At 43.2% G+C, this 23141-nt stretch overlaps 1 protein-coding gene across 2 annotated transcripts in view; it reads right to left on the bottom strand.

The window, feature by feature from the left end:
• Window positions 1-20300, bottom strand: part of lyst (lysosomal trafficking regulator) — a 52433-nt gene extending 32133 nt beyond the window's left edge. For both annotated transcript variants that reach the window (XM_079169393.1, XM_079169394.1), the window contains exons 1-5: window positions 20090-20300; window positions 11197-11285; window positions 7554-7752; window positions 3785-3875; window positions 774-2883 (exon numbers count right to left, since the gene is read on the bottom strand). In XM_079169393.1, coding sequence (XP_079025519.1) covers window positions 774-2883; window positions 3785-3875; window positions 7554-7752; window positions 11197-11285; window positions 20090-20170 — 2570 coding nt within the window. In that variant the 5' untranslated portion in view covers window positions 20171-20300. The remainder of the gene's footprint in view (window positions 1-773; window positions 2884-3784; window positions 3876-7553; window positions 7753-11196; window positions 11286-20089) is intronic.
• Window positions 20301-23141: the final 2841 nt, after the last annotated feature.

The following is a 23141-nucleotide window of genomic DNA, read 5'->3' as shown; positions in this document are numbered from 1 at the left end:
TGCCTCAAAGCACCCATCCATCTATTTTCCATTCACACTGATCCCGTTTAGGGTCGCACGGGGATTCAACCTATCCCAGCATGCATTGGGCACGAGCCGGTATATATGACCGAGACAGGTCTCACACAGACAGAACAACACACTCACACATATGGGCAATTCAGTGTTTAACGACATGCGTGTCTCTTGATTGTCACAAAGCTGAGAACTCAATATTCAACCGATAAAAAACTAAGTGATTACAGTATCATACCAATTCTATTTTGGCAGCATTTTGTTAAATGTGTTAGGACAAATACCACAAGCACCTGCTTCTGCCAGAACACTCGTCACACTGTTACATAAACAGTCACTAATCTGCAATCTGTCACTCAGTACACAAAGCTGTAATAAATTATTGATTAGCATCAATTAGCAATGACCTGGATAGACAGGTCTAATGACAAACAATGCCCAAGTGGATTAGGTGTCGTCTTTGAGCTGGCTGATTATATTTGCTTTATGTGGTAGCATAAAAGGAGCAGAATCCTTTTCTTGAGTGAGAAAGTTGCCGAAACAAGTTTCAAAAACACCCACCTGCATCACATTAATGTAATGAGACATCAGTCAGAACAAATAAAGCGTTATTGATGCTTCTGCACATTCACTGACATCAAGAACAGCTTGCAGCTACAGATCTTTCTACCCAATAGAAATACAATTCAAAACATCTTTGGCAGAAAAAAAGACAGATGACTGAAAATAGGACTCAAGAAAAATGTAAAACCGCTCACCTTGATTTGAGAAGAGCAGGTAACGTTTGCAGGTAAATGAGTAGTACCTCCACAGGCAGGCACTGTGTGTGATAGCTGCAGACTTGAGTACAGACAGTGGAAACCCCCAGCTGTTGGGCATGGTGGGCCAGCTCTACCCCTCTCTGCAGCACAGGGTTGAAGATGTGCGTGTAGAGCTGCCACTGCACTATAGCATTGCCCCGCAAGGTCAGGTGGCACACATGGCCAGCTATCTGCTGGCTGAGCTGCCAGTCCTCACCAAACACTAGCTCCTGATAGGCCTCCAGAGCGTTCCACTTCCACAGCATGTCCTCTTCCCCCCCACCGCTTGGCAGAATACCCTGGGAGCGGTAGCACAGACTGGTGGACACGGCTGAAGGTTCCCCGTGCTGCAGTGTCTCCTCCAGGCCTGGCAGCTGGCTGCTGTCCAGAGTGCAGATGTTACAGGAGGCCAGCTTGGCTTTCTCTGAGGGTTGTCCCCCACCAAGCTGGTCTAGGATCAGTCTGCTCAGGACACTGAGAACATGGGACTGGTAACTACGCAGACCTGGTGCTTGGAAGGCATGCAGCAGGGGTCCTACGACTGAGCAGGGGTCCATGCAGCAGCAGATTCCAACAGCCTGCACCCCAGCCAGTACCTGCAACACAGCCGGCCCGCTGGGGGACAACCGCTGCAAGAGCCGCAGACATTGGTGAGCACAGGCAGCCAGGCAGCAGCAGCGCTCGGGGTAACGCACTGCGTCCCCGTCCGTCCCTTCCTTGCCTTGTCCATCCTCTTCAAAGGGGTTGCGCCGAGCAGCCTGCTTGAAAGCAGAGACGGGCAAACCTGACAGGTCTCTGTGGTGATGCAGGAAGTGGGAATATTCACAGCGACGGTGTCGCCGTCTGGCACACACGGATTGATGCAGCTGCTCCGACTTTGCCTTCTTGACAGCACTGATGATCTTAAAGATTCCCGCAATGAGACCCCGTAGCCTCTCTGAAGCCTCACCTCCTACTTCAGAATCCCTGGCCCTGCCGAGTCCCTCCAGCCGCAGCACTGTGGCCTCAAACAGCTCCAGGCCGCGGTGCTGGACAAACTCATGGATGAGCTCCAGCGCCTGGCTAAAGAAAAAGGGGTTGGGTGTGGAAGCCTGCAGGCAACCCAGCAGCACTTGTAGTACTCCCTCTAGAAGCTCTGGCAGCAGTAGCGCCCTGTGGCGATAGCGGGAGAACGAAAAGTCATCCTGGACCTCCTGCAGGGTCTTCTTCGGCCGAGGGGCAAACGGGTCACTCTGTCTGTCCAAGCAGCTTCGGATTTTGAGGGTGGCTCTCAGCAGGTCTGTCAGGCTGCGTCTCAGGCTGTCTGGGAGGGTCTCACTCTGACTCACATCCACTGACATCAAGTGCAGGATGGTGCGTAGAAGCATCCTCTGGACCAGTGCAATGGGCTCTTCCGTCCAGCCTCCAGCAAGCTCCTCGGCCCCCGTTCCACCTCCACCACCTCCCCCCGGACCACAGCAGTCTCCAAACTCAGTCAGGATTTCAGTGAGAGTAGGTACGACACTGACTGCCAGGCCAGGGTTGTGGTTGATGCTCATGTCAAACTTGCAGACCTTCTCCAGCAGGGAAAGCAACACATGGCAGAGATCAAAGGGCGAGTTTTCCATGCGGTTGAAAATTGATATTGCAGCTGGGTCTGTCAGGGTTTCCGTGTCCACCATCTGGGACCCAGGGGCTCGGGGGTGTGGGTATGGTGCACTCATGGTTTCTGCGGTGGCAGCGGCGGTGGACGTTAACTGCTGTGAGGCCTCTGAGCGATGATGCTGACAGCTCACCCGGATGGTGGAGCCATGTGACCGTCGGCTCCTGGCGCCACCGGGGCCTGGGCCAGCTTTGTCTTCAGGGTTGGCTTCTGAATCGGAGGTAGAAACCTGGGACTTCCGAGCATCCTTTACGGAGTATCTCTGCGCTGTTCTGCGTGACCTCCGTGACTTCCAGGTGCCACTGCCAACACGGGGCCTCTTCCCAGAGTTCTGTTCATCTGTCGCAGCCTTCTGTCCTGCTCTGAGAGGGGCGGCCTTCACCTCCCGGCTGAGGAAGACCTCCAGTAGGGACGGCAGGGTGAAATCTGTCAACATAAAGAAATCCGTCAGTTGCATTTTGGACATTCATGAAGACCTCGAGAGTTAAATACTGTTATTTTTTAGTTTCACCAAACCTATTTTGAATACTGCTGAAGTGATATAGGATTAATGACACATGTGTCACATTTAAGATCACATTTTTAGGAATTGAGACTCCATTTTCACTTTGAACTGTTTTTCAAATTCTGTGAGATGAGTTACATAAAGCTTAGCTGCATGTCAACAGCCATTCTGTGTTTGTTAAAACACGCTCAGTGAGTAGGAATTAATTAAAGTAAAAATGTCTCGGGTCCATGTTAGCTAGGATCAGCAGTCCTTTACTAAATACCAGTGTCATCCTGAGGTCACAAGCCTCTGCAACCACTACTCTTCTCCTGTTGTGTGACTGGCTGCTTGTGTTTGTAAGATTCAACGTAATGGAGACGTTGGCGATAAAGATCAACCACAATCCATCCATCACCAAATGAGCACAGTACACTGTTAAGCAAGTCAAATACATAAGAAATGAGTCACTTGATTAGAACCTCACAGACACCGTTTACAGTCAAAGGCAATGTGCACACATTCCACTGCCTTCACATAAACCCACCAAAGCTAATGCCAGAACATGGCTTAATCTTAATAATTGGCATAGAATTATGTAAAAGATGGAAAAATATATTTTTCTGTAAAAGATATATTACCGTACAGTTTGCAAATTACAGAGAACAAACATGCACAGCAAATGTTACACTCATAAAAGGAAGTATGTAAATTGAAGACATTAGTTACAAGCCATGAATAAGAGATAAGTCACATGCATTTACAGCTGGGCAGTGAGAGGAATGTGCTGTTAAAACTCAACATGAACACGAACAAGTGATAAGAGTTTGTGGTAATACTGACCTGGGGCTTTTTCCTCCTGCACGGGGATCTTCCAGACCAGTGGTAGTAGAGACAGCAGCAAAGTGAGCAGCTCCTCCCGGCAGGTCAGTTCCTGAGAGTGCAACAAAACAAAGTGAGGTTACCTAGAAGGTTTCCCCCTCTCCCTTCGGTCACACTCTGAAGTCACACCCAGACACTCCCACGAAGATCGACTCAGCACAAATGTCCCTTTTGTGTTTCACTACTTTCAACAAAGAGAACTTAGCTACTTTAAGATTAGCTTTCACTCTGAATTTCACTGTTTTCCACAACGTTTTCCATTCCAGGAGTTAGATGTTTAATTGTGTGCGTTTAGCTATAGCTGGCTAGTTAGTCCTCAGTGAAATGTGTCCGGGAGCAATGTAGCAACTACACGACGGCCTTACTTCCAAGACCTGGGGGATCTCATGTCTACCCAGGGCATACCTCACAGCAGAGAGAGAACCAACTCCATCATGCGTTAATTAAAAAAAGACAACGTACTCCTTCATGTGTGAATTATTTTACGAGAGTATTTTCTATTCACTGTATAAGAAAAACATCATTAATTCATTATATGTTGGGTCAGTCACCTTTGTGGCGTTTATGCAAAGCCGATGGCTGCCAAATATTGACCGACATCGACTTGTGATGTCTAATCAAGTAGGCTTTTTCCTTAGTTTTTGAACACTCAAACTAGAGCCCGGCTAATATTGGATTTGAGAAGCTAATATTGTACTGATATCAGTATCTGATAGCGATATATTGACCAATAGCGATTATTATTTTAATAAAGGTCTCCAGCTGGAATCAAACCGGCATCATCCAAGTCACACGGCATGCACTGTAACCATTCGGCTACCAAGACCCCGACATACGGAGGACATTTTACAGTGTCAAAATAAACTATGTGATGGTCACAAAAATGACCTCAAACCTCGCTTAGCATTTCTGTTCACTGATACGATATCCTTAAAAAGCTAAGATCAGCCTGGCAGATCGACTGGTGTCTCTCAACCTCTAACCACAGACTGTAAATCATTCAGCTTTTTATCTGGTTGTCGCTAAGCATTTGCCTTTTGAATTATTCAGTTGATGATCTACTCTGAGATGACAGTTGCCTGACATTTAACACTTGGTCAGTGAAAAAAATATGCATAAACATGTATCCCTGACATTCACATAACAAATAATTTATAGACAATGTTTAAACATGACTCCAGGAATACTGGTTGTGCGTGGAATAGTTTTACTAATGTAAGGAAAAAAGAGTCTTCCGTGAGGAAAATCTTACCGAGACAGACTTGAATCACAGTGTGAACTAAATCGACCAGGTGGCACATGGTGGGAGTATTATTCTTCTAAATTCAGACACAAGATTTAGGATTTGAAAGCACATTTTGCAAAACCCCCAAGTTCTTACAAACCACAAAGTGTTTATAAAGTGCCTGACCCCGATTGCCACCGAAGGCTCGACTCCATCCAGCCCACAGCTGACGCACACAGTCGACACACACACACACACACACACACACACACACACACAGCTGTAGCTTGTAATAAAAAAACTAACACATGAATGCATTACAATTCAGTACTGAAGGCTCCCATTAGAAGGAGAAAATATCATGAATGTGTGTGAAATTAGCTGAAGGATGTGAACGAGGGACGCCGACACACAGGGTCACATGCAGCACATTAGAATATCTCATTCAACAATGCATTCGTTACTTCAAGTCAAGAGGATTATAAACTTCATATTGAAAAGACCGTTTGGCGGCAAAGTAACTTAACTTGGTGATCCAGTCTTTCACTCTGCAGCCGAGAGAACCTTTTGAAAGCTACATGATTCAGCCTGGAGAGGAGCATCTACTAAACTGTCACTTGACCCCAAAACACTCACGGATAAGATCGATACACAAACACAGTGATTCCAGTGTCGCCTGGGCTCCGCTGAACCAGCACAAGGCAGAGGAAACACTGGGCTCCGTCACAGTCTGGTGCCATTTAACAGAGCACACAATACCTGCTTCTGTGAAGCCCTTCCTATCACTTAACACGAGCACCTAAATAAAGTGCTCACAACTCGCTGTTGTAGATAGGCGGCAACAAACAGATTGGCCACCTTTGCCCTTCATGGTACAGTTTTTCCACCAAACCAGGTCCAAACAATATCTGTGAAACCCATTTTAAACGAGAGTGATAATGATATATTGTGTGTATTGTACTATAAAAACATCATCATATATATATATATATATTTTATATATATATATATATATATATATATATACACACACAAAGTTAGTGCTGTCAACTGTTTTAAATGGATTTGCATATCAGCGTCAACAACCCGCGTGCAACAGCAGCAGAGCAACTTAACAAATATAGAGACAATAATGTCCATGTATTCGTATAATAACAGGGTTTAGTGTCTTGAAATTAAAATGGGCAATAGGGCTGTACCGAATGTAATTTTGAGGTTTTTCTATTTACGCTTTGAATGTTTCTCAACATATTTTATGATGGCGTCACCTTAAAAAAATCCTCGAACTACATCCTCAATGTGAATAAAGTGGTTCCTCAGATGAAAAGAGTGTTTATTTTAAACTTTGTGAAATGACTTCCCCCTCGACTGTGCATGCAGCAAGTTGGAGAGCAAACTGTTTTCTGACCGCAGTGAAGTTATCGTATATTTTTGGATCACAGAAGTCAGAAACAATCCTACGCAGCCACCACTGGAATCTAACCTTAGCACCAAATACCAAAAACATTAGTGTAGCCTGATCTTTATCTGCAATTGTTTGGTACGGCCCGAGTGTGTCATCAGATACAAAGATCGGTTGTAAACAGTTACGCGACGCTGCTGTCAACTGTTCTAAATTTGCATATCAGCATCGACATCCTGCGTGCGACAGCAGCAGAACGTAGAGACCAACTTTCTGCAATCAATCAGAAAATCAAACAACTTATGGGCACTGCAGAGCTCATTTCCTTTATAGATTTATAGATATGATCATCGGCAAACTTTAGTAGCACCAGCCACAGACGTAGAGAGGAAGCCTAACAGGCCACTAAACAAATACAGAGACAATATGTTCATGTGGCGGTAAAATAAATGTGCGTTTTGAATCAAAGTGGGCAAAGTGATGTCTGAGTTTAGGTACAGGCATGAAAATATAAGCATCTCCTAATGTGAAAAATTAAATGCCAGCAGGGTATTAAAAAAAATGTTTGTTCTACATGTTTCACTGATGGGTTTTATTGCACTGTGGCCATCGAATGCCTCTTTAATCTTACCATCTGATGTTATGTTAGCATAATCCATGTTTCTTTTATCACGTGTTAGCATTACACTGGATCTCGTTTCCTAACTCTATTTGGAATTTCCTTTTGATGAATGGAGATAAGTCTCAGCATTGGCTCATGTGCGGACATTTGAATTTGTCCTGCTGATATTAAACAGCTGGAGTGAAAAGTTTAATAGATTGATTTAAGAAAAATATGAGGCAGGATGTGAAACTAAAAGCTGTGGCCTAAAGCTTAGTGTGAATATTACCGAATTGAATTACAGTTTACATAAGTTACATAAGTTACATAAGCATTTACATAAATGTGTGATTATAGCTGAAGTCTATATATATATATATATATATATATATATATATATAGACTCATACTGTATGACGTGGGCTCAAGGGAATGAAGAATGCTGATCTTGACTGATCAGTATGGACGTTTTTCATGATGATTCATTTGTGGCCGTCCTCACCTGGTCAATGATGGAGTCCAGGGTGCTGAGCAACAGGAAGCCCCGCCCCCTGACCAGGTACTCTCCCAGCGCCACCATGTGACTCTCCTCCTCATCTTCCTCCCGTGCCTCCGCTCTCTGGGCCACCGCACTGCATAGCTGATGTACGTCAGTCAGGAACTCTCTCGCCAGTGTGTTACTGGCCCCACTCATGTCTGAGCTGCAACAGAAGACAGAAGACATCTTAAGAGAGCGAGAAGGGGGGGGGGGCTTGAAGCTACAATGTGGGAGCATGAGGTCGTCCTTCATGAGAGAAACCAATAAATGTAATTTTTGGGTAGCTGCATGATTTTTTATTTAATACTGTGAATAAAAATGGAAAGTTGTGAAATAATCTTCGCCTCCTTAAAGATACCAAGTCCCATACTTTGCTTCTTCTACACTGACCTCTTAATAGAGACATTCTTTGGCAGTTAAAGAAAACCCAAACAGTTGTATGTAAATGTAGAAAGCTGAGGTTATGCAAGGGATCTCAAGGAAAAGCAGTAGGTTCAGAGTTCACATTCTCAATAAAAACACAATAATCACACTTATCCTGTGATACTTGTATTTGACAGTAGCAGATACACATTCACTCATCTTGTCTATTAAGTGTTAACTCTCTGAGGTTTTTAGAAACGAAACCTTTTGCCATCGTATGTCGAGATGAAATGCTAAGTATGAAACAAACAGTTTACAAAAACTACAGTTTTGTGAAGTTTATACAAAAGTTTCTTTGGGATTGTATCTTTAAATTGTACTAATGTGATAAAGCTGCAGTTTATCAACACTAGTCGTTCTGTTGGGGTCAATATAATGGGAACGCCTGGATATCAACTTAGATACAAGTACAGTGAGATTCAAGAAAAACTTCAACTCCTTCAGAAAGCCTAAGCATGGCGATGTCTAGATCATCCAGTTGTTCCAAGTACGCTTATGTCTGCCACAAGCATGAGCTCCTCTAAACATACCTGACAATAAGCTGTCGAACTCAACACAAGACACACACCTCACATTGCTCTCCATTCACTGTTGAAGATGCACTCTGCCTTCACAGGACAGCCCCAATTACACAGCTCAACATGAATAAAAAACATCAGGACTGAGTCATAACTGATTCCATCAGGCAGTCACCAAATAACTTTTACTTATTCACATTGCTGCTGTTACGGTGCTGCTCTGAGACAAACCTACTTACAAAATAATACCGACGTAACATAATGCGTAGAGGAGTGCTGGGTTAATGAAATCTAAAACAAGTGTTTAAGTCAAGAAAACCTAATTTCTTACCAAATGTTACTGGGCCGAACGGTTTCCTTCCAGTCATCTTGTGTTTGCTCCGAGCATGACTGCAGCTCTGCTGGCTGTATCGGCATACCTCCTCACACGACTGCTGACTGAATTTTCTGTTCTGCAGCACAAATTCCATTAAATTGGAATTTCAAATGGAAGCTTTCCAGATTCGCAGCAGATCAGCGTATCACATGAAAGCATGTGATGTCACATGGTGAGGGGACTGCCCTTGGGAAGACTGACGAGCCCCCGTTGCCCTGTGTAAGACCTCAGTAATCAACCACGATCCACAGTAACAGCCTTTGTTTACTGCACTACAACTGTTTCGGGAATGTTTTTTTTAGGCACAAACAGGCCAACTAGGATCAACTAGCAAAAGCGCCAAAAAGAGACAAGTTAGGCGTGATGAAGCATTAAGTACTCTACATGAAAAGATGAAACCAACTGATGTACACTCGGGAGCCCACTCCCAAGGCTCTAGGACCTTCCAATCATCTAACCCTAACCCTTATCCTGTGCTTAAATTAGACAAATTGTCTCATGAATGAGATGTTGAAGGGCTTTAATTTTGGAATCCTACATCAGAATGTCCTGGTTATTTCAGAGTGAGACCTTGAAAAGATATTAGTGTCAGTATCTGGATATAAGAAAAGTTGAATTGTCATCTGAAACAACGATGCTGTTGCAGTGTTTCATTACAAAGTATTTCGTGACACAGTGTAAAATTCGAGCTCACCGTGATAATTCAGCTTCAGTCTGAGTGAAACATTCGTCGCCACTGAATGTAGCTTATTTAGGCCACAGGTCACTCTCAAACAGGCCAGACGCACATCTAAGAGGCTTTGACATGCTATGTTGGGTTTGACTTCTTAATGTGTGAAAGTTACCGTAGTTTAGAATGAAGCCAGTGTTTGTATTGCTTTATCAAACACACACACATGCAGTACACGCCTCAATTTAAAAGGCGAGGGAGAGGAGAGATGTATCACATGAATATATGAATGTATTACACAGTGCCTTCAAAAGCAAACAGCCGTCATATTGACAGTTCAGGCTGCATCGCCAAGAAATATAGAAACATTTAAATAAGGATAGCACAATGAGAGAAATACCTGTCAGATTTTGCTTTGTCAACTATTCAAAGCATTATCTCAAATCCATCCTCAGTCGTTTTATCACTCCTTCATAACAGTGATTACAGAACTAGAAAACAGGGATAATGGTTTCCATGATATCTTCATGCTGCAAAAAGACTAAGAAGCTTATTTTGATGTTCTTTACTCCAACTGAGTTACTTTGGTGGCGGAGGCTTCGTTCACAACTGGCTCCTTTCGATGTGGGCAAAAGTAATGAAATACCCGTTTTGATTGGTCATAGCAAAGAACATTCTGGAGAAATGAAAGGACACCTAAAGCAACAAATACTATCGTCTGGGTTAGTATGGCTCCATATGAGAGGACGTCATACAGTGTTTTCAACCTTGATTCCTGTGTGCACGGCGCACGGTTAATAGAGTGTCAAGAGCTATCATAATTTCATGGAAGCAAACATGATTTATCCACATGATAAACTGCTGAAAAGACTTACCCGGTAAAAACACGTTAACGAACTTACAAACTGACCGTTTTATACAAACTACAAGTATAACATCATAAATTATCTAAATCTACAATCTGAAAACAATGTGGGTAGTCAAACTTAACAGAGAGTTTACAGCTGCGGATTTTGTGATCCATTTCCAACAACACCTGGTAGCTAAGTGCTCAATTATTGCAGATAAAAGCTCCAATGATTTAAAGTATGGAACTTTTTAATGGCTGATCTCACAGAGCGAAACATTAAACTGCCTTAAGCTTGGACATTATTTCAGGCATTTTAACCAAAACACCATTCAAACGAATCACTTCTCAGTTGACGCAACACATAACTCACAAATGCTAATGCGCTCACTTAACTCTAGTGTGTGTGTCTGTCACTTATTTACACTGAACAGAACACAAACAAGAGGCCCTTGAGGTGCCTAACGTCTACAATTTTCCTCATCAATATGGTAATCTATGCAGCAAGGTACTCCGAAATGCTAATGCCCCATGACTACATAATGTCTGCAGCCTCTACTCTAGTGGCGGGACATTAAATAATGATGAAAATAAATCACTCCTGCAGTTACGTGTCTTTGGTCTTTACTAACGTAGCTGCAGGTGTGTTTCAAGTTGCCCACTTTTTCCAAACTTTTTTCCCTTTGGAGGTGTTGATATAACACCATGTACTCTGTGAGACAACACCTCCATCACAACACAGATGAAGAGGTGAAGACAATAATGAGACCTACCAGAATTTCAGTGCATCTTTGCTGTTGTTGGGGTGATGCTGCACATAGTGGAAGAGACAGAGGAAATTCTCCAGACCCTGAAGGCTGACCTGACAGGAGACAGATGAGACAAACGGATTAATTACCTGCGCTCACATGACAGGGTATTGAAATGACCAATGCGCTGCACAGAAACGCTAACCTTTCCCTCGCTAACCCACTGTGACATTACTCCCAATGATTTGATGTTTTGTAATCGTTATAGCTGACGGTACAGCCAGTTAGACTGTGACGTAACGGCCACTAATGTCCTTATATGGAAATATTGCTGCAATATTGATTTATCGGGTCAGACGCGGTGCTGAGTGTCAGTGTATTTTAGTTCTCCTCTCTAAAAACAACCTAATAGAAAAGCACTGCAACCAAAAAAGCACTCCTTTGTTCTTACACTCAGATCTTCTTCACAATGACACAAAGATAAGTCAGTTCCCAGAACCACAAGTAATATTTTAGATATTGCATTTTTATCTCTGAACAAAGTAAAAGCTCATTACTTTTGAACGACAGTCTGGTGGACAGCAAAATCACATATCAGCAACGAAATAATAACACTGGAGAATCCCTGATTCTGGGCAAACAAAGATCAGATTAAGATCTGCCTCGTCACAGTGCAGAGGTCTGACTCTCTGACCATGATCCAATCAAAAAATGATCTCACCACCAGGGCTGGCGAGGCAGTCGGGACTTTCTCAAAAAAGGGAGAGAAGCCAGCTGACTGCATTAGCGGTTCGAGGGTAGTGTGTTAATGTCTTCCCGGCAGACGTGCCCCTCGCTAAGCAGCGTACTGCTCATCTGACACCACTGACTGGACTCATTCAGACAACACTGATCCCCGACTGACCACCGGGTCACAAAGCCAAAGACGCCACACAGTACGCAGTCTGACCTACGGTGGCTGTACCGTGTTATTATTGTCATTCTTATTATACAGGAATGCATACAGAGGGGAAGTCTGTGGGTTCACTATGAATCTGGCAAGCTTAGTCAATAGTATGCACATGCAAAAAGATAGATAAATAGCAATAGATGTCAAATTCCGATCAAGTCAGATACCAATATGTAGTCCGATATCAAAAATTTGTCTTTTTAAAGTTTTGATTTTTTTTTTTATGAAGATTTTGTATTAATTTTAACCATTATTGTTGAAAATAAACCACACAGTGCCTTCATATTCTCAGAGACAACAACAATTACATTTTTTTTCAAACTAACCTTGCATAGCCCATGACTGTCACCCCACTTGTTTCGCAAAATCCCCAAATCCACGATATTCCTAAGAATGGGGTTAACAATAGTTTTACATCCCATGTGCCAGTAGTTCACCTTGTGGCAGTCCAATCAAATAGTTGTATCTCTCCCTTAAGAATCCACTCAAATGTGACCTAAACTCACCATTCATTTTGTTTTGTCAATTATTTTTGACACCCCAGAATAACAAAATGTTTTCCATCTTGTACCGTTCACATTTTAAAACAAGCCTTTACTTAAAGGTACCCTGTAAAGTTTTTGACCACTAGTAGTGCTATGAAGCAACGTGTTTACAAGTTTACAAGTGGGTCCTGATTTCGTTTGCGTCACGTCTGAACAGAGGAGAGAATGCAGGCAATATGGTGCACACTATGGTGCACACTATGGTGCACACTATGGTGCACACTATGGTGCACACTATGGTGCACACTATGGTGCACACTATGGTGCACACTATGGTGCACACTCTTGGCGATCGTTTCACGCGAGCCTACTGATCGACATTTTTACAAGGGTACCAAAGAGAGGTAGCAAAGGTTGTGAAGAAGCAGACCTGCTAGAAAGCTCACAAGGATGTGAAACGTGGTTTAAAATATTCAAACATTGGATTTACACATGTCTTCAGAGGATAGGATCGCATGTGTTTTTGTGCGAAACACTGAACAAAAACATAGTTTCCAAGAAATATCACAGAGCACCTTTAACTCTTCTTACTTAAAAAAATATGCTTCAACTAACACTGGCACTCAACTTCACAGCTAGCCTATAACCAGCACCGGCCATCAACAAAGATTATACTGTATGTATTTAGTACTTTCAATTTGAGTGTACTTGATACGTCACAGTGACACCACATCAAATCATTTAGCTGCGTGGACACAGATCTCTCCAGAGGCTGCTCTGGAATCTAAAACATAAAGTGAAAATAAAGAAAGAAGTAAATGACACATAAAACCGCCCTATAAAGAGTAAATATGGCATCATTTACGGTTATAGTGTCTTTACTACTTTCTGTCCTCTTTACATACCCAACTGTGCATGTCTGTGAAACTGATTCACCCACTCTCCATGACTAAAAAAAAAGGAACATTTCAAATCGGTTATTCAGGTGTTTGCAGTTTGGTCACACGTCGGCTTTTGCTGTTAACTCTCACGGCTGAGGACCGAGCCCACCCGTGTGCGGTTACACGGTGAGTCAACTTCCTTCCTGAGTCACAACAGCCAAACGCAGGTTTTGCGTTACTTGCCGTCACTGTGAATGGCATTAAAAGAGCTTTAACTCGAAACCATGCAATATTACATGGGCTAAAAGATGAGCACATTCATGTCAGGAGTCCTAAAATATTGAAGTGGCGGGTGATGATGATGATGGAGAGTTGACCACACTCACCGGGGTCAAGGAGGGGCAGAGAGGGGGACACTTCAACCGCTGAGGCAACAACCCGCCCGAGCAGTGAGGGGATGGGTGGGGTAGATAGCATCGTGAGAGAGAGAGAGACACACACACACACACACACACACACACACACACACACACACACACACACACACAGGAGGGGACAGGGGTAAAACATGAAAAGCTGACAAGACCATAAAAAGGTGAAAGAAATAACTGCAGCAACAGATAAGAGCAGAGATAAACTGGGGGAGCGACTGGCAGGAAATCAAAGCTTCAAGGTTGCCAAAACTGTCATTAGTTTTGATAAATAAGCCCCGGAGTTGTGCCGGAGTTGTGCACTCAGTCTATTACCGTTAATCTCCCGAAATGAGCATCTAAAATGCCTAGATCCGTCCCTGTGTTATCGGTGGATCTGCTGTGGACGTACACCTCGCATGGGAAAGGGAAACTAAGCGCTTCGCGATAACACTAATTTCCCGGCAACGAGGTTGTTTTTCCTCCCGAGGCTCTAATCCAATATTACAATGCACTCGGCACCAACCAGCCGGGGTGATTTGATAATGGAGAGGCTGCCAATACTGATTAATACAGCTTGGAGGGGAAAATCAAGGTTTTCACAAAGCCCCGAGAACACAAAAAGCAAGCGTTGACCTTTTTCCTCTCTGCAGCGATGAACTTCTTTATTTGTTCATTTGTCATTGAGGCAAACACAGGCTACATAGTTCACTTATTGCCACTTGTAGGTTAAGCTGCTCAGCTGTTAAGCTTTGTTATGTTTTATGATTTGTTGACAGGAGAATTAATATAATACAGCCATATATAATGTGGGAGATAAAGACCTGCAGGCTGCCTGGCCAAAGGGGAATTAACACAAACAGCATAGATTTGATCATATTTAACTACGACTTAATATTTCTTGCCCGGTCCAGGAAGGTCAAAGGTCAGATTCTGGGCCAGAAAAGCCTGCTGAAGAATGCTGACACTTGCTTAAGGACACCTCAGAAGGAAACACATTTTGCTTACACTTGCTTCGCTTGTATTCTCTCAACGTCTCTGTGTTTTTATCGGTGTCTATTGTCATGGGGCGGCTTTACACAAGATGAATACTGTAATTGCTTGGACATGGTGGCTGTGTGACCGGTGTCTTTTTTTTACGCTGCCTTCATCCAACAGAACAATCATGGGAGGCCTAGTCATGGGAGTCTGATGGCTGAGTCACCCACACTGACTTGAGAAGTCTGTACCGGATAATTGGGTAGACTACAACTTGGCAGAGGCAGTGAAAGCGATGTGATCCCGTCCTCGTGAGAGAGGACATGGGGCGTTGGTTATGCAATGTTTTTCCCCGGTTTGCGATCACTACTGATCTAATTTGACATTTGAGTGATGAGCATCATGAGGAGCCCCTAACGTTCCGCATTTCCTCACAAACTACAGTGAGAGAGAGAGCAGAGCCGCTTCGCACAACACCACTAATAACTGCTTTTGACAAAATGTCAACAGGCGACCATCAACGTCTGCGTTTTTGTCAGTGTCAGATCCGCACCGTCGCAAGCGGTGACCTTTATTCGAGCGGAGCCACAGCGCAGGAAATGAAAATGTGTCACTCTGTGTTTCATTACAGGGGAGATAGAGAGCAAGCCGGTGTCGGTCAACACTGTAATCCACACAGCCTGCTCTGGCCTTTCGCTCCCCCGGTGGACTCAGAGAGAGAGAGAGAGAGAGAGAGAGAGAGAGAGAGAGAGAGAGAGAGAGAGAGAGAGAGAGAGAGAGAGAGAGAGAGAGAGAGAGAGAGAGAGAGAGAGAGAGAGAGAGAGAGAGAGAGAGAGAGAGAGAGAGAGAGAGAGAGAGAGAGAAGAGAGAGAGAGAGAGAGAGAGGCCATGGAAAAAGCTGAGACAGAGCGACGGTTGGACTCAGACTCGACACAGAGCCAGAGACATGAATTATTCATCCGTTCGGGCGATGGTTTGGAACGGCCCCCGGAGACCACGGCGAGTGGGAGTTTGGTTGAAACTCGGGGCAAGAACAACAAATGCAGATGTGAAACAAGTCCTGTGGTCAACCGGCAAGCCTAAGAACACCTCTTCACTTTAAAGAAGTATTAGTAAACAACACACTGGAAATCATGAAAATGATCAGCAACCTTTTTATTTATTATAAAGTAGAGCGACGATCACAAGACATCATGATCAGAGCATGACTGCACAGTTTTTGTGTTTGGACCGTAGCACTTGATTTTCACTCAAAGAGCAGCAGTGTCATGATGAATTCACTCAACAACAAAAAAAAAAGTGTCTCCATAAATGATAGTAAATGAAACAGCGTCATCACACTAATGTGTTGACAGATATGTTTGAAATGAGTAGGCCTATATTTTCTAGTGTGTGTTTTGTCAGGACTGAAACCTACATAGTGGTACGTGTGATTCTGACTATGACTGGTTTAAGGAAACAAACAATCAAAGAAGAGCTTTTAGTGGGAAACTCCCCAATCACTTGAGGTCAGGCATTACTAACCATGAAAACATCCAGGCTTTCACCGCTTTAGGCAAGATAGCTTGTTTTTAAGTTTTAAGTTTGCTTTACTTTCTCCACAAATGCACATAAGTCGTGATTGTCTACTGCTAAGACAGCTAACGTACTGTAATGTAATGCACGTCCATTATTGTTCAGCTGGGGAACAACGCTGCCTTTAGGCTGCACATGATAACAGATGCAAATGCAGCAATTACCTTTTCCCCCATTTCACTGTGCCCTCAGTTGCTCAGGTGTGGAATGTGATCCGTGCACATTACCTTTAATGGCTGTAGATAGCAGTCAAACATATCACAGCTGACCTTACATGCCACAGGAGACAATGCCTCTGATAATGCAAATAATGTACCCAACACGGTCTTCTACCACAATATAGCAGGTATAAGGGATGTTGCATTTCCCCATTGTTCAGTCCTGACAAGCCAAATAGTTGACTTTGGGGATGGAGGTGGAGCAGCGCTGCCATAGTTACTCCCTCTTTAGTATTCACTACATTTAGCCTCGTGCTTTGCTCGACAAGTTTAATCTTCTTCAGACGAGGATTTCGAGGATTTACCACAGAAGGAATGTAAAGCACAGAGCCGAGCTCAGAAAGCTAACGACAAGTAATGTGGGTGGAATATATATATATATATATATATATATATGACAAGGAGTTGTCCTAATTCAGATGTGTTTAAATCCGCTTTACACACAAACATCTGTTGTTACAGATGAAGTGACAACGTACAGGCAATGGACATTTAGAGTAGCTACAAAAAGGATACTTACAAGACGAGTCCGATCACCCCGCAGGACAACGTCTCATCAAATGCAGGACGCGGTCGTCCATTCTTATTAGCCCAAAGACTGCAACTGACTGAATTTTAAAAGTGACATAAGAGTGAAGAAGAGCCCGCACCAGAAAAACAGAAAAGTGAAGTGTGAGGAGTTTTGAAACATCCTGTTAACTCATAATGAAACTGAACAATCCACGAGCAACACAGCCTGCTTGGCTCCCGGCCAGGTAAGCATTCTACTAAATGAACTCAGCTCATCAAGATTCAGAGAGATCGGGGCGGAATGGAAAAATCTCCAAACGGACACTTTTGACGCGAGCCCAAGGCAGACTTCCATCATGGCTGAACACACTAACGCAGTAGTTCTGACTCCTTAAAGAGGGAAGAAGTTCTAAAGAACGGAAAGAACGGCTTTATGCCCGGAATCCCATTATACTGAAGCTAGAATGCAAATATGCTCACTTAAATGTAAATGCGGAAGATTAAATGCAAAAAGTGAGTTTGATTATAATGGATTCCATATGATGATGTTATCTAAGGAGCATTAATGTACGGTGATGCTCTCCTTTATAAACAGAGCTGTGTGGATCCTACACGACAGTTGGCTCCATCAATCCCTATTGAGTCTGTGGCTCCCTTAAAACTAGAGGCAGTGAAAAACATTGTAATCTTTTTATGGCATTTCTGCTTTCTCAGAGACGGAAACCACAAGAGGAAGACCACGGTCAAGCATCAGGTCAAGGTTAGACCCCGACCAATGAGACATCCCAGTTCTGCTACTGGCCTTGGTCTTTGTGAATAAGTGACAGAGATACGAGCGATATTTGAATCCCGATAGAAATGCAGATGGAGAGCACAGAGAGACGAGAATGCAAAGACCAAAAGATGAGGGGGCAGAGGAAAAAAAGAGCGAGGCTGCAGCACCAGCACTTTCACACTTGTTTTGTGTGTGTGGTACGGATCACTGCAGGAGAAGGTGTCTTCTTTTGCTGTAAAGTGTGACCGCAGAATTGGACACGGAGCGGCAGAGCAGAGTCTTGTTGAATGGTGGGTGTTAAAACCAGCGCCTTTTCAGTCGTGGGACACTTTCCATGATCACTCTCACCTGTGTGGCCACAGATGGTGGGGGATGTACCGCATACACTTGTGAGAGAAATGTAATGCGCAAGCAGTGCAATGGTATCCATGTGTGCGCTGTGGCCTGTCACTGTGTGTCCACATCAGACTCAATCAGGAGGGAAAGCTATGGTATCAGCAGACTAGAGCGTACAGCTGTGCTCACTTCACCATCTTTCTCTATCTCTCACACACACACACACACACACACACACACACACTTCCTTGATCACTGCGAAGATGACAAATGGAAGAGCACACAAAAGAGTCGTCACAACAAGACGTGACATAAAAAGTTACCATTAATAGAAAGGCAGAGCCTGCTTGGTGCAGTTCAAGGTGGCGTTGGTGTTATTTATGACGACTGAGGACAAGCCGGCGCCGTCTCTACAGCCGATGTCCTAATGAATGCACACAAACATGATTAACAAAAGCAACGGCGCACACGCGCCATCACAGACTCGAGGACTTTAGAGGACGGAAGCTATTATTTCCAAGAATGAAAAACCCTGCAGGCTTTTCTCAGCACTCATTAGCTTTACAGATTACAGCAAGTCTGTCTTTAAAGGAGACTCGCACATGATAAATCACAAATAATGGACTAGTGTAATGGCTGTATCAGATCAGCTCGTCCGTCCGTCCGTGTGTGTGTCCGTGTGTGTGTGTGTGCAGGTCAGATCACTCGGCCTGCAGTCCGATTCTAATCCAAGTCTCGTGATCTGGCTGCTGTTAGTACTCTGCCAGCAGGAGGAGGAGGAGGAGGAGGGGGGGGGGGGGGGGGGGGGGCTGCAGTGGCCTGACAGAAATTTTAGAAACATCGCCACTCACTGCTGTTACAGGCCGACAGAAGAACCAAAGGGCACTTTCGTAACGCTCATAATGAGCAATCTGTGGTTTACACCTGCCTCCATCTCTGCGCGATGAGTCCCTGTTGGTGCTTCTGGTGCTCGCGCTGTGCATCAGTTACAGTTCTGGCTCTGAGAGCGGAGTCTGGGGACCTCCAGGAGGACTCGAGGCATCCCATCCCATCCCATCCCATCCCATCCCATCCCATCCCATCCCAAGCAACGAGAGGAATCCGTTCTCTTTCAGTTATTTTGTACCGCTTGTTTCTACCACACTGGCAGACCGGCACATTCTGAATGACTCACCATCATGTGGTTATCCCCCCTCATACAAATAAGTATAATTCTGTGGAAAATAAGTCACATCTGAGGAGAAACAATCGTCGACGTTTATAAGGATGACGTCTTATAATAACAGCATTTGTAGTCCTCTGCATGTCTCTGTTTAGATGTTTTTTGGTGGGGGTCTGAATTAGTTTAATAAACAAACACTTAACTCAAAAGTTACTTACGCTATCTAAATTCCACATATCCCTGACAGTTTTTATTTTATTTTCTTACTGTATAATTTTTCTACAGCCTCTTCCAGCTCATGGTCACTTACTGCAGGAACAGCTGAGGCAACAACTGTAGGAAGCTGAAATGACAAGAAGCTGACTAAAAGAAAGTCTCTTAGAATCCAGCACATCTCTTACCGACACGAGCACTCAACTGTTTACATGCAGAAACGTGTGGATATTCTTAAATTCTACACACACAGGAAACCCACATTATTTCAGAGTCAGCCACTTTTGTTGTATTGCATGTTGCAACAAGTGCAACTTCCTATTTAGATCACATATTGTATATATGGCACGTTTTGTAACTTGAACATGATGAAAGCCTGCATCTCACGGGCTCCTGTCTAAAGAGTGACTGCCAGCAGTGCCTACCTGCAGATCCGCTCCTTGCAGTCTACAATCCATGTACTTTTCCCACGCATATGACAAATCAGTCTGCTGCAGACTGGCCATGTCGTCCACGCCTCCAGCTACAACGGCAGTCAGGGCGTCGAGGAAGTCAGGAATGACAAAACCCTCCTTCTGGTGTCCTCCCTGATCCTCCAGGAGACTGAGAGAGCCCCGGACAGCAGCCAACGAAGCCCCAAATGATGTCCTGAGTCATTCATAGCAGACGCATGATCCCGCTGCCCTGCTTCGACACTTTTAAACTGTGCTCCTGCAGAAAGATACAAAGTGTTATGTGTTAGTTAGCATAACACGGTCAGCTGACAAAGTCGTTTTCGCTTTCGCAGTCTGAGATACTGACAGTTGTTTGAGGAGCACTTTAACCTGACTTGAACCGGAAGCTTCACGACGAGCCTGACACACTGTAGCATAACCAAAACATTACGCTCAGCTAGCAGGCTAGCTAGGTGGACAGAATCAACCTGCGTCAATATACAAGCAGGTTGAAGCAGTTCATTTCTGGTATGGGATTTCGTTTTCAAAATAAAAGCATCTAACGTGCTCCAGCAGCCTGTTCATACTGAAGATTATAATCTCACTTGAACATTAAACGATTAATGCATTTAAACAATGAGTCTTAAGTCTACACTTCAGTAGAGAGGCAATTGTTTTTTTCTTATATTAATACGATATAGATTTTAATATATATTTCAGAAAGTTGTATTTAAAAAGGTATTAAGAATTCATTACAATACAATACCATTTTCTTTGCATAATTACAGCTAAAGCATACTATGCTTATGCATGATACAGTAAAGCCTTCACTCCCATAATTCAAAATGTTAAAACAGTAGTGAGGTGATTCCCACCATATCACACCTCTGCACTTTGCAATTTCTTAAAAATGTTGACCCAAAAATAAGAGCTATACCGCTTTTGTATGCCACTTTTTTTTAACACTTATCTTTTTCTGCTCTAAAGTGACTTTGCATATATTTTAGGACGTGTTGGCAAACCATCAAATGAGCTGTCCTCTCAAATGTTCAATGTAATATGATTCAAAAATATTTTCTAGGTTTACATATCACAATCTAAGAATACAAATATTCTACATTTCATGAACTTCATCAAAGCAATCATTTTGAGAAGAAAATAAATAATTTATTAACACCTTAAATAGCATAAAGCCAAAGTTCTTTTCAAACATTTAGTGTGACGTGTTTATACGATTCATTTTAACTATGTGCCACAAACGTAATTGTTGTCAATTCACACTTTTCATTGGATTCATGTTTACACCTCCAGTTGAGGACAGAATTGCCTCTCTGACAACGTCGCGCTTAATGTTTTATTTTGAAAGTTCTGCTCGATAGTGGTGTATTGTTCTAGCTAGCTTGACCGCAAGAAGCCGCAAAAAAGCTCATCCATTTCAACCATAATAATTACATAAATACTATATTAACTTTAGAGCCACTATGCCTAATGGGCCCCACTTCCTATTTTAATAAAACATATGTATTTTAGTTGTCTGGCTAACAATCATAACGTTAGCTGTTGTTGCACCGCATCGCTCTGTGTAACGTTAGGCAGCTGTCAAAACTGTGCAACAGAGATAAACGAACATATCGTTCACAGGCTTTACCAAAATAAGCAGATAATAGGCTACAGCTGCATCTTTCTTGCATTCAGAATACCCAGTTTTAAGTGAGAATAATTCATTTCCATACATACCTTCGTTTCCCATAAATTAAAGCCAGCTAATGCTAGCCTTCGTGCAGCAGAGACTGGGTAATACTGTGGGATTTCTGCCCTCAGCAATGACTGCAAGACAGTCCCATACAGTCCCGCCTCTTTCCTGTCCACGGCTGAGTGAGGGACTTTACTCTTGTAATGATGGTTAACGCACAGAAATCTCAAGTTCATTTAATTGGTGACATGTTTTAATTTGTACGTGCTTAGCAACATCTACAACTAACTAACGTCAGGCCTACAAATATCGTGCCCTCTAGTCTCTCTAGTCTATAAAATAACTCATCCAAAAGACTGATTTATGCGTGTGTTGACCAGGGCATAAATAATCCTCGCAGACAAGTCGCAGGGTCAGGGCTGCTCATACCAGCCGGTGACATGCCCACTGACTCCTATTGTGCTTCCCATTGGATTACAAACAACTAAATCCTCAATCAATCAGAGCTTTGCGATCAGTAATCGTGGTGCGTTTGTAATATTTCTGTAAATCCGAAAATACTGGCAGATTCTTGTGATATCAATATTTATAATTTTTGTTGGGAGCAACGTGACATGTTTTAATATTATATAGATAAACCACCACACACAATATAAATGGCTATTCAGAAATCTCTGTGTGTAGCTACAGTATAAGCACGTTTTGACTTCCATCTTTGAGACTGACAGAGAAATTACTTGCAACTATTTTAATAAAAATGTAGTTGCAGCCCGAATGTGAATATCGTGGTTTCAATAAGGTTACAGCTCATGCGAGAAATGATCCATATTCCGAATTTATCAAGAGCCCGTTAATGCACCACTGACGTAGGCATGTGTCTCCCTTATGACGGCAGCTTACTGTTCGTGTGGCAGCATTTGGTTTCCTTTGTCAACAAAGCAGAAACGTCATAGCAGGCCTGGAAATAGTCCAATCCAAATGTCTAGTGGCTGACTCAGTTCATTCAAGTAAACTTCCATTTAATGAACTAGAAATGCACGATAATGTGTAACATTGATATATAATAAATAGCGAAGGAGTTGAAAAATACTATAATTTAAAAAAGTAATTCATGATCATTCTAAAGGCCAACATTAGTCATGTTGGAATATTTTAAGAATAAATCATAAATGTTTTGATATATCTGCCATGGACGGGTCATTTGTTCGACCACGGCAGATGCTGGACATACGGTTTACTGTAGCGCCACCTAGCGCAGCACAACACCACATATGTATTTGTAATGAACCCCACCTAACACACGGTGTCACTATTATTGCTCTAGAACCACAGACAAAGCAGACCAACATG

Source organism: Pholis gunnellus, assembly GCF_910591455.1.
Source record: "Pholis gunnellus genome assembly, chromosome: 11".
Taxonomy (NCBI): Eukaryota; Metazoa; Chordata; class Actinopteri; order Perciformes; family Pholidae; genus Pholis; species Pholis gunnellus.
This window is presented reverse-complemented; position numbering and strand designations above follow the sequence as displayed.